The following is a 12,857-nucleotide window of genomic DNA, read 5'->3' as shown; positions in this document are numbered from 1 at the left end:
GCCAAGCACCTGGAAAACACTTCATTGCTTCTTTATTTAGATGCACCCACAGTACAGAGCCTCTTGAGCATGTGCAAAAGAGGAAGATTACACATTTATAGCTGGGAGCACCACTGAGTTCGAGTTTCTTTGATACCATTTTTAAGAAATTAAACTATTTCCAAAGAATGACAATTGAACCCAAGAGCTTAAGACCTGCTTGTACTTTATCCAGAGGTGGAAGATATTTTTCTTTTATTATTACTTTGATGTAAGTAGAAGACATTTTCACAGTCTGGTTGGACCAGTCTATATATTTTCATATGCACCTTTTAATATAATATAAAAAATGTTTCATTTTTCCCCCCTACCCACAGATAGTTTAATGCATCTAAATTTAAAAACAGTAATGGACCAGAGCATTCCTATGGGGAAAAATGAACTTTTGCTGCCCTCTCCTGCTTAAACAATGAAATGCTAAAATATTAAGATCTATGAATCTAATGCTAACCTTTAAACAAAAAGCATGACAGGTCATTCGCTATACTACAATCAAAAATAGGACAACAACAAGAAATGTATCGGTACTATTTATATTTGAAAACCCCTCATCTTTACATGAGGTTATGAATACAACATATTTACAGTAAGTGATCCAAATAACAAAAACTTGTATTCAGAGAGGTCATGATAAAAAGTGTACACTTCTGTGGATGGGAAGCAACACTTGGATAAAAGGTTTCAATGGAAATTAGTTCCATCCTGTTTCAAGATACTGTTTCATAGACCTTAAATGAAAAACTGGGCAATACAAAATCTGCTGCAGATACCAACTGGAAAAACTAATTTGTGTCTCACAACTTAGCTGCTAAGGGAAGCAGGTGAGCAAAAAAAAAAAAGTCACATGTAAATAAAAACATTCTTCAATCTTGCACTGTCACCTTTATCTTGCTTTAGGGCCATCGCTAGCAGTGATAGTTACACAATTAAGAGAAAAGGCCATCTTTGTTTTCCAAGAGAGAACCCAAACCAAATCATTTTGGTTTTATTTGGGGGGAGAAGAATCTGTTCAGTTCTTTCTCCTTCCTCACAAAACAATAAAAAGGTTTTTAAAGCTCTAATTTATTTTCCTTTCCACAGAGTAAGAGCCTGAGGCTGTACTTACACATGTAAAATTTAAGTACAGCTGCTGCATTTCTTGCTCAAGCAATTCTTGGCTCCAACAGCCTTGATTTTTCCATATATAGGAGGAGATAAAAAATAAATTAAATCCTTTTATTTATGCTAAGAAAACCAAGATTAAATTTACTAGTGAACGCTCCAATGGCAGTAGAACACTTTTATTTAAAGCATTCCAACCTTTGGACGAGAGACAAAAACCACTCAAAAGCAATGAAAGGAAAACAATAAGGGAGACTTGCAAGATGAAGAAAGCAATATGTGCTCAATTTAAAGTATCTGAGAGGAACTTCACTTTTACAGCTGTTACATCCCCATGACCTGATGCAATGCCCTAGTATTGAAAACGCAGCTCTTTCCTTTTACCAGACAGTATTCAATCCTTGCTCCTGAAACCAATATGGCACAGGACATAAGCGATCACCCATCAACTGCCGTCCAAGCAGTTCATAAAAACATTTACACAAATAAAGGTAGTTTCTGGAACTCAAGAAGCAAATGAAAAGCACAATTAAATAGATGCACTGATCACACTTGGGCCCATATGCTGCCTTCTTCTTTGCCTAAAGCTCCCATCGATCCCCAGGGGAGCTCTGTGCAGCGGCAGAATATCGCATTTGGGTTGCGGCAAACAGCGGATCCCGGGGGTACAGTCAGATCATTGTGGCAAGTGCTTCTTCGCATACATCGCACAGTGCAACCTAGCGTCATGCCAGCCTTTTAGAGTCAAGTGACTAATATCACATCGTCTCGTTCAGCTTAAAGAAAACATTCCTTCTCGGAAGTGATAAATCATCTATAAACTTTAGATACTCCCCACTATCCCCACATCAGAGGTAACATCAGAGGTAACAAAATATTGCAACCCATCAGGTTCTCATCAGTTTTGTATGATCAATACCAAAATGTCATGTCAAAACCAAAAAGTTATGAACAAACAACACTCACCTAAACTCTAAGTACAGGACAAGGTGCTTTTTCTAATTTCACATTGTTTTGTTTTACTCCACCAGGTGGAAAACATTTTTTTTCCTCTGTTACATCTCAGTTTTTCCACAATTGAACACAGTCTTTAAGCATGAGTTTAAGTCCACCCTCTTGCAAAGCGTGATCATCTCACACAGAAATCACACTAGTCAATATTTTTTTTTTTGGTAACAGAAATAAAAGACTGTCAAAATCAATGGGCTAAGGGACATGATTTGTTATAAATTTATTTAATCTTCAGTATTTCAGCTTGCACCTTTGCTTCAGCACTTTAAAATAAAATGTTTCAACTATGACAGTAACTGCCTAATTTACATTGCGTCCCAGTCAGTGTTCTTTAAAGAAGCTCATTAATCCCATTGTGTTTGGTGTTGCATATGAGTAGTTCCACCTTTTCTTTCCAGAATTAACAGTGCCAACCTTTTACAAAATTGTTGAGTTTACAACATTTGTGTGCGCAGACCCAGGAGTACAAACTGTGACCTGATAATCCTGAAACAGTCAGTAGTCTAGTAGGGAATTCTTTTTTTCCTCTTTTCTGTGCCTGGAAACAAGAAAACTTCAAATCCTACTGTATGTTTAAATGGTAGGAAGAAAAATATACAAGCTTGTATTTATACTGTACTTCTATCAATGGCAACAGGTCATAAATTCATGTTTGCAACTATCACAAAGACTCATGAACACCAATTCAGTTTTATACTGTAAATACTGCTGGATTGATGGTTTAGGATTATCAATTCACTGTTGTCATATGTCTATAACAGTTCAAAAGCATCCTGGAGAAAAATCCCAAAACACATACCTTTCGGTATATAATAATGCAACTGCATTAGCTAAATATATACTGTACATAAGTCTTATCAGCATTTTACCTACCAAAGATGTAAGATTCCACTTTCAAATACAAAGCAGATAGCCAATAATGTATACTTATAATACAGCCCTCTTCTTTGTTTTTTTTTCTTTTGTTTTAAACAATTTGGTCACAATGCACCTTTGATATAAAAGCATTTTAAACTTTATTATTAATACTCAGAACATTAGGATTTCCAGAATTTTTTCAGTAGCATTTGTAGAACCACTTTTGGTAACAAATACAGTAGTTAGGAATGAGCATCCAGATGAGAATGCAGAAGTATATTATCCAGAATCCTTTCCAGCTAAGATCATAGGGCTGGTATTGTGATGAGTAATAGTACTAAAACCACAAAAACACTATAGTATGTTTCTTAGAGGCTACATCCTCTTTTGCTGGAACACTTTATAAATACATATTAAAAAGTAAGGCAACAACTCCAAACAGTCCAAACTGCTATCTCAACTCATTTTCCAATCAGATCCACGACCATTGGAGATCAATTTCATGCTTGCACTGTTTAGTGTTTGTCTTTATTCTTTCAAAATGGTCCAATAAAAACATACTGTAATAGTTTAGCAATTAGTATTTCTAAAACAGGTCTGGTATGTGTGTCCAATTCCATAACACTAATACTGGTTAGGTACTGAAATCTAGGGTGTTACCACTGCCCATTTTTAAAGGATTGTGGACACTAATTTTGATTTGCAATAAATAGGTGCATGAATCCAAAGCTCCCTTTTCTACTATGTTTATCACCTACTAGTTTTTTTTACTCCTAATGTTCAAATTAAAGAAGCACCAGAGACAGCCTGGTACTAAAAAATGCTCACACCAGTAAACAAAACTTTTATTCAGGACCTATGTTTTTTCATGGTCCTGATCTGAATGGACATTCAACTTATGAAGATGTGCAAAAGGAAAAAAAAAAAAAGTCAAATTACAGTAAAGTTATCCAGAGAAGGAGGATGTTACACAAACTCATAAGGAAATGACAGTCTTTTTTTCTCTTTTACTATAAATACACTTAACAGTTTAGCAGAAAGACAAGCTAAATTTTAAGATTGTTCACATTTGAAAGTTGTATTATACTCTCTGCTAACGATAAATAAGGAACAGGTCCTGACAATGGAATTTGACATTGCAATTTTCATCAACAGATCTTTGAAGACTGGTTTTTAAGAAGGGTTAAAACAATGATTATGTTTGCAAAGTTCTGAGAAGTCCATCTGCTGTCCAAACTTTGGATTAAAGTCCTTATTTTTTTCCTTTACTTAGAGACAGGTATATACAGTGCTGTTGTAATAATGAAACAAATGTGAAATCTACTGTAAAGTTGCACAATACAGAAAACTGTTGCTCCATCTTCTACTACATAAATGTGTGACTCCACAGGTTAATAATGCTGTTTTGTTTTTTTGTTAAGTTGGAATTATTCCATCACGTCTAAGACCTCTCTTTAATTCCAAATCCTCCAGTTTTTTCCACAGTTCTTCACGTTCTTTCTCTTTCTTCTTCTCACTGACAGATGAAATAAAACAAAAAGTTAGCAGGAGAGAAGACTGTAGAGAACTTACGTAAAAAAAATATACAGTACACATTAATTAGCAATACTAATTTTGTTCAACACACTTGCAATTATAACATATACTTAATTTTTGTAAATTACTTTTATTTTTTCATTTTGTTACCTATTTAAGTATCACTAAAAAAAAGCAATATGTCCATAAACTGAACACAATAACAGTGTTCATAGACACTACCTTGTAATATAGAAGAAAAAAATGCCATGGACTTTTATTATGGATCAAATATATCACGATTTGTAGAAATTAATATTTTCAGCACTAATTTTCATTGAATAATCTTCATGCTTATTTAAGGAAGCTGTTTTCAGTCTTAAAAATAACAGCCACTTTCTAGAACAAGTGTTCCTTTATTCTTTTAGAATCACTGTTATTACATACATTACTTTCATACACCTTAGGCATCCATCACCCAAGGGAAAGTTCAGACCTAAGATCTGTCTTCTGGTCAGTGCTTTGCTTTTTTTTTCCCCTAAAAAATTTTATGTAGCATTTGCTTTAACAACAGGCTTTAAATGGCTTATTTGATAAAATTAAACAGCTAAACAAATATTTGCTTAACCTGCATTATTTGCTTTCTGAATTTCCTGTCTCTGCTGTAGCTTGCTTTGAATAAATCTCCCTGATACTGCAAGGTACAAAATGCATTAAATTTCTATTACATCACCCTGAAGGTGCAGATGAAGTGAAAATCTAATAGTTATAGAGATACAGATTCCCTGCCTGTCATGTTACAATATTCTTGAAAATATTTCAGTACATTAGAAGTATTATTCCTACACATCTTAATTCAGTCACAATGCCAACATCTAGCCTGTTTATTTTAAATTGTAATTTCCAATAGTATTTATGCATACAAAAAATAAAAGCAACTCTTAGGTAAGTCTCTTAACAGATAAAAAAAAAAGAATAGAGCCCACTGTCACTAAAACGCACATAAAACTGAGTTAAAAAAATAAACAGCCTGACATTTTCAGGCTACTTACCAGATATTTATCATCCATTTTATCATCCAATCATTATTAAATACATGCCTACTTAGTAAAACTCTTAGGTGATAATACCCTCATTCAACTTACCTATCTGACCTATCATAGTCATTAACATTGAACATATTTCTCCTGGTTTAGTTTAGCAAAAAAAAACCGCTGTTTTGTTAAAATAATGAAGTTTTCCTGTAAAAATTAATGTAATTATCACTGTTTATACTAAAAGGTATTTACATGTTTTATAACGACAGTTAGTTATCCAGACACGGGACACACTACACCAGTGTCTAATCCTGCTAAGAGCCAAGTGCCTCATCTTAAGGTACAAAGTGCAATTGCCATTGATTTAAGCCACTGAGGTTCCTCCATAAAAGGCTGGATTAGATGACCAGACCCTCAGACTTTTCTGCTAGAAAACCACACAGTGCTCAATCTAGCAGATTGAGCCTTACTTATCATCAGCTATCTAGAATTCATCTGCATCTTAGCTAAAATACAGCTCTAAGTCCCTAAAAGTAAAATGCTGTATTAATGTGTCAATTGTAGATTTTACGTGTATAAAACTTTGTATTTTACAGTAATGAAGCAGAACGAAAGGACAGTGCGACTCCAGCAACATGATTCAAAAACTATGGCATCCAAGAGCCTTGAAAGACTGTACTAACATAGCAATTTCTGATGACATACAATACGTACAGTACCCTTCGCTTTGCTTGTGGGAACTCCAAAGTTAAGTCACAGAAAACGTATGACTTAAAGTTGCAGACTGTTCAGAGTTCTTGAATTTTACTTTCTTTTATTTTTTTTTGGACCTGCTATTCTGGATAAGCTAAAACTCTTGAGAAAAGGATCTGCATTGTAACTGGAAAATGAAAATTAAGGAGCACAGGAAAACAGGCAAACTAAAAATACCGTATCATAATATCATTAGGGTGGAACTAATGACTGTATGAGTGGTGCACCTAATGGATCCTGCATACTCAAAGATTCAGCTACAGCAAGACTTCTGAATAAGAACCAAAAGAACTGAGAGATGCCTCTTTGCTTTAAGACATATAGCCTATGAGCAGTGTTTTGGAAAAATTAAATCTTTGGGATTTCCCTTATGCCTTTTTCCAAACTGTGTGAGGTTTTTTTTGTTTTGTTTTTAACTCGTTAAGTGAAGTGTCATCTTTAAACACTTGTTTTCTTTTATTGCTGAAGAGCTTCACATAATGTTTAAGGTTGGCAGGGACCTCTGCGGTCATTGGGTCTAACCCCTTTCTTAGGAAAACTAAGAGCAGGTTGCCCAGGACCATGCCAGATGGCTTTTGAAGATCTCCAAGACGGCAGACTCTACAACCTCTCTGAGCGATCTGGAACAGGGTTCTGTCAAGCGCACACCAAAAGACCTGCTTCCTGATGTTTAGACAGAAAAAACAGAAAATAGCTTTATATGTCTAACTCTCTTGGAATATGGGGTCAAAAGGAATTCTGTACAGATTCCCAAGCTAAGCAACAGGTACTGTATTTTATAAGGAATAAAGAACAACATTTACATGACATTATCTTACAGCTTGCAAACAGCAGGCTCAAGAGAATACAGAGGAAAAAACAAGGCACTGTGTCAATTATGTATGAGATTATGCAACTGCAGCTGAGTGTAAGGAATAAACTAAACAGCAGGCCTTATGCACAGCTGACAAAAAAAGCTTTAAAAAGTTACCGCTGACGATCTGACTTGTAAGTGGCTGTCAGCTCGTCAAACATGGTGCTGTTCATCTCCATAAAAGCCTTCAACACATTGTAGACTAAAGCCACAATAGCCCTGTGAAACATTAAAAAAGAAAAAGAAAGGAGTTTTAGTTTCAGGTGAAATCAAACATGAAAGAAAAGTATTTCTCTTACCATCATTTCTGCTCTTCCAAGTATGATAATTCTTTGATTTCTACGGAACTACTCTTGATTAACACATTTGAAGGTGAGAATCAGCTCTCATGTCTCTACTGACTACTTACATGGCGTAAACCAAAACTCTAGGGTAAAAGGTAACAACAGAAAATGCTCTTGATGTGGAGCAATTCTGAATGCAACTCCGGAGATTAAAATCATCAGTGCTTGCAGAAGTAACAGAATGTAAACACAAAAAGGGAATGATTCAAATTTCCTGAACTTTTTTTTTTCTAGGAAGCTGAATATTCAGTGCATCTCTGCAAAATACAAGGCTTCATTCCAAGAGTGATTTCATTGTACCACTACATTTCATATTCATTTTCACTTTGGTACATCATAAAATAAAATCTTAAAAAAAAAAAAGTCTCATCGATGAGATATTGCAGTACCTATGCAAAGCAGTACACAGTATCTATATAAACCCCTGCCTTCTTTGCTTTTTGCTGTTCCTGACCTTACCACAAAAGCCAATATAACGCTGCTTATTTTAATTCCAGTTGCTTAACTGCATAAAACATGACAAATGTGACCTGTTCATATAATAAGTGATGTATAATCCTAGTTATTTCAAAAAGGTTTCAAAGGCATTCTTGTCCCACAAAGGTTTGAGAAAGTTATAGTCAGTTTACTCTTTTACACCAACTGACTAGATAAATAACCTAAAATATAACAGCATTTCCAAAGTAATATGGGTCTACCAATAGTCTGATTATCTAGAGTTCAAAATTCTTTTCTGGCAGAGCTGAAGATAAAGAAGCAACTGAACAACTGAAAAAGGAAAAGAAAAAAAATCTGAAAACATTCAAAGAATTTGAATAGACTATCAATCAAGAAATCCCAGTTCCTCATCCAATACCACAGTTATCATATACAGACATAGGTCTCCTTATGAAACAACTCTTCATCCAGAAAAGTAAATGAACGCTACAGGTGCTAGGAACATTTAAATATAAACCTATACAGGAAACGTGCCAGTTCTCCATCCCCATCCATTATTCACTTCTTTCAATAAGCTTTCATTTTTGTTGCCTGCATTTAAGAATGTTCTTTAAAAGATTCCTTAAATACCTTCTTTATTTTACATGCATCTTAACCTGGTTTGCATGTCAAAGGTACAACATTCCTGTGGGTATAAAACTCTGAGATCTGGGATACTGGCATATTCTTATTACCAGAAGCATCCCAGTACATAGCACACAAGGTTGGGCAGGCTGGTTTGAGACTGGCAACGTAGTATTAATGCCATGGGAAGTGTCTTTTTTGTGTTCTATTATCTATATATCTTGAAGACCTCCAGGGATGGTGACTCAACCACTTCCCTGGGTAGGCTGCTCCAACACCGCACAACCCTTTCAGTAAAGGCATTTCTCCTAATATCAAAACTAAACCTCCCTTGGCACAACTTAAGGCCATTTCTGCCCATCTTATCACTTGGTGCTTGGGAGTAGAGCCCAATCCCCACCTTGATACAACCTCCTTTAAGGTAATTGTAAAGTACAGTAAGGTCTCCCCTCAGCTGCCTTTTTTAAAAGGTGACATATTTTACCTTTTAGAAGACGACATGTTTTACAAATGCTTTACAATAAGGCCTTAACAAATCAACTGGGACCTGACCACAGCACACTGGGTTTACTAAACAGTCACCACTCTGGCTTAGAAACACATCTCAACCAAAGTAGAGTATACGTGACATCCAACTGTAACACTGTTTTTTATTACAACATTTTCTACTAGGTCATCAAGTTTAAAAATCAAAAAGTCAAATTAAGAGGATATTTATAGGAAGTTACCGCTCTATAATCGTGCATAATAGAGAACAGCCGTATTTAAACGCATTTAGAAAAACAACCCAACCTAAGAACATACTGGTGTATATATGCTGCATAAATATTCAGAAAAATGCTCGTACCAGAAGTCTACCAGGGGGATCAGTACCATCCGCAGTACAACCACAAAGCTTTATTAGTGCCAAGTGATATTATTCTAGATAATTTAGGAACACACTTAACACATTAACTAGCTTGTAAAAATCTGTTTACGAGAAATACTTGATGAGCAACATTTTTTCTTCAATAACAATGCAACATCTGATTTCTCTTCCTTCCAATTTATGAGAAGGTTTATTTTTATCCCATAAGGTACTGATTTTTGTTTACATACCAGATAATTAATAACATTTTGAGCCAAGCTTAAGCATGGTCTAATTTATATTGGCATGAACAGAGCTGCACCTGCTCATGTCAGTTTTGAATCTGGATCTTTCCTGTTCTGTCATTTTTCAGCAGACACTTCCCTACGTTGATCAGCAGTTTGACAAGAGGTAATTTAAAATTTAATTGCAAAAACTTACGGATTCCAGTGCTCTTTAGAAATCCTATAAAGGCTGGAAAACATGATGGGAAGTATAACATTTGAATTCTCCTCTATCAAACTCATGATGTATTCATTATTCCAATAATACAGTGCTCTTTCAGCCACCTTTGAATCAAAGGAATAAAATATTAATGGGAATTCAGATACATTTTTTGTAATAATCCGAAGTAAAACCAAATCATAGGAATTTCACTAAGATGAATGAACAGAAATCATTAATTTGGGAAATAAAACTCTATTTTAATCAGTATTATAACCTGCATTAATGGTATTTTTGTACTGTAATTTAGATCCCACAGCATCCACTTTCTCTTTCCCCTGAACAATACAGTGTGACTCACTGAAGACCAAGAGCAGATGATGCAACAATACCGCAGCTATGGAAGGGAAGGGCAAGTGGAAGGACTTACCATCTCCCCTTTCCCTCAATCCTGTGACTTCCCAGTTAGAAGTAACAGCCCCAGGATACAAGAGAAAGGAGGCAGGGAACATGTGAGATGAGATCTTAAATGTGGGGAAGGTAGTAATGACAAAATCACCTTGGCGGGGAGATGGGAACTAGGAGGGAAAACACTGATCTACACTGTACTTAAAACAGATGTAGACCAAGAAAGAGCCTACAGCAGTCCCATCTGCCTTTGTGCCAGGATAGGTCACGTAACTTAATACAGAGATGATACAAGCCATGAATTCTGTCTCATCTTCGCATATGATTAAACTTAATTCCTATTCATCCCCCTTCTTGCTATCATGCAAGAAAGAAAATAGTTTATGGGATCTATCACCTCTAACCAGACATCTCTTTAGAGAAGGAAGGAGGTAGTAGAACAACAGCCACATTAAAAAAGGAAGCAAATAGATCTTACTGGGCCTATCAGTCCAAAGGCCATACAATGAGTACCTATACCTATAAGGGCTCAAACTCTGCCTGGATAAAATTTAAACTCAATGTGGCTCAAGTTCTGTGCTGTAACCCCAAATATATTTAAAATGTTACAATGGAACTCAGAACTAAACATCTACTGCAACATACCTTTCCACAGAAATTCAGAAGACAAGTATTTAAAACCACATAATGTAAAATAGTATTTACATTTGGGGGGGGGTTATGTTTGAAATTGAGGCTATACATTCCTATACAAACTGACCTGAAAATGAGGACTAGAGACACACTTGGCAATTTGTTTAAACAAGGGTTCCTGGATTTTGACAAATTGTGACGGTTCAATTACATCCAAGATTTCCTCCAGCTCTCCTAGGAACATGACCTGCAGACAAGGAATGAAGAACTGAATTCAACAACTGCGAATTATCTTGATCAATAAAATGCTGCATACCCTCAAATCCGACCGCTTCAGGGAAAAATGGAAGCTCCCACTAGTTCAATAAGACTCTTGTTCAAAAAACGTAATCAGTTCTAGCTTTGGCAGCCTCTGTATGTAGTCTCTTAAAGAAAGAAGTATCAGCAAATACTGTATTTGTAGTACTTTAAAGCAAACTTCAGAATTGCACCAGCATACCCATGCTGAAAACCTAGCCTCATACAAAGACTGTGAATGGCGAAGTCTTTAACTCTGTTAATTGAGGAAAGTCATAATTTTAACTCCTTTTTCAAAGCAATATTCAAAGTAATAGTTTTGCTGTGTCATAAAATTTCAGGGATATTCAGATTTGCATTAAGAATTTGAAACAAAAATGCAAAGTATTAACTGCATCTTTGACATGTTCAGCAGGTATATGCCAAAAATAAAAAATTCTTCATATACTCTGGAAAAATACTATCCTCATATATAAACAATTCCAAGTTGAACAGTTTTTCCAATCTATCCTCTATATATTTATTCTATCCTTTCTAAAACAAAAAGAAATCATCTTCTCTACATAAAAACCAGTGTTTATTTTGTGAGTAGAAACCATGGCTATCAGAAGCTTTTCTCTTCATAGTCAAAACTATCCAGAAAACGACACAAAAAAAAAAAAAACAAACACAGAATTTAAGTATGGAAAATCTTCTACAAGAACTAACACCAAGATCCAACACAACATCATGCAATCTACCCAGGGAAACCTAAAAATTCCCTGCATATTATATCACAGAGCAAACTAACTTTGTTGTTGTTGTTGTTAATACTACCATATCATTTACCTCTTTCTGACTGCAGGTTTTTGGCCAGAATTTCATTAAGCCTCTGATGACCTGAATTAGAAGAAAAATAAATTCGATTTTATTATTTATTTTTTTACATTCCTCACAAAAAATAAGCTGTTTATGATGGAAAAAAAATATGAAAAATATTTACTGGTTCTGTGAGCGAGGGGTCTTTCTCCAGAAACTGTACTATGCAATATGCCAGCTGTGAAGAGACAAAGATTTAAGAAAACGAAGTTAGAACATTTCTATAAAGATATCAAAAAAACATTTTTAAAAACCACAAAAAAAAAAAAAGAGACTCAAGGCAAGATGCTATACAGCTTTCTAAAAATGTATCCAATTTTAAACTGAGATGCATAGTTTGCACTGTGCAAACCATTCAAAGTCCAGTTCACAGGAACAACAGGTAACACATCACAAAAACCTTAAGGTGACAAAGTACCTCACTCAAAAATCAGAGCAGCTCAGAATTCTAAAAACAGGAATATAACAAAAGTTTAGAAGATTGTTACTCTCTGAAATAACTTTTTACACTTCTTGTATATTGGCAAAATCATGAAAACTTGCAAGATGTGCTAGCACAGCTAAAACCTGTAACATAGTCAGCAAGTGCTGCTTGAAAAGCAGAACAAAGACTGCGCTATCTGAAAATCAGACAGAAAGGCAACAGGTATCACGTAACAGAAGAAAAATATCATCATGAAAACTGAATGTATAAAAGGACATATGAGAGCATAAATGTGGTATTAAGAGGTCTGTGAGGGAAAATGTTTAAGGTTATGCAAAAGTGAGGGGATTACTATTCAGAAAGTTGCCAGAGT

At 35.2% G+C, this 12,857-nt stretch overlaps 1 protein-coding gene across 5 annotated transcripts in view; it reads right to left on the bottom strand.

Annotated features, from left to right (window-relative positions):
- Nucleotides 1–15: 15 nt before the first annotated feature.
- The window catches only part of PPP2R5E (protein phosphatase 2 regulatory subunit B'epsilon), a 78,158-nt gene continuing 65,316 nt past the window's right edge, over nucleotides 16–12,857 (bottom strand). For 3 of the 5 annotated variants that reach the window (XM_083839141.1, XM_083839142.1, XM_083839144.1), the window contains 6 exons: nucleotides 12,185–12,238; nucleotides 12,031–12,081; nucleotides 11,033–11,152; nucleotides 9,862–9,989; nucleotides 7,285–7,386; nucleotides 16–4,525 (listed from right to left, as the gene is read on the bottom strand). In XM_083839141.1, the coding sequence (XP_083695267.1) occupies nucleotides 4,426–4,525; nucleotides 7,285–7,386; nucleotides 9,862–9,989; nucleotides 11,033–11,152; nucleotides 12,031–12,081; nucleotides 12,185–12,238 (555 nt within the window). In that variant the 3' untranslated portion in view covers nucleotides 16–4,425. The remainder of the gene's footprint in view (nucleotides 4,526–7,284; nucleotides 7,387–9,861; nucleotides 9,990–11,032; nucleotides 11,153–12,030; nucleotides 12,082–12,184; nucleotides 12,239–12,857) is intronic. The other 2 variants (XM_083839143.1, XM_083839145.1) reach the window with 1 other exon arrangement.

This window comes from Anser anser, assembly GCF_964211835.1.
Source record: "Anser anser genome assembly, chromosome: 5".
Classification (NCBI taxonomy): domain Eukaryota; kingdom Metazoa; phylum Chordata; class Aves; order Anseriformes; family Anatidae; genus Anser; species Anser anser.
Note: the sequence above shows the minus strand (reverse complement) of the source record. Positions and strands in the feature narration are given on the sequence as shown.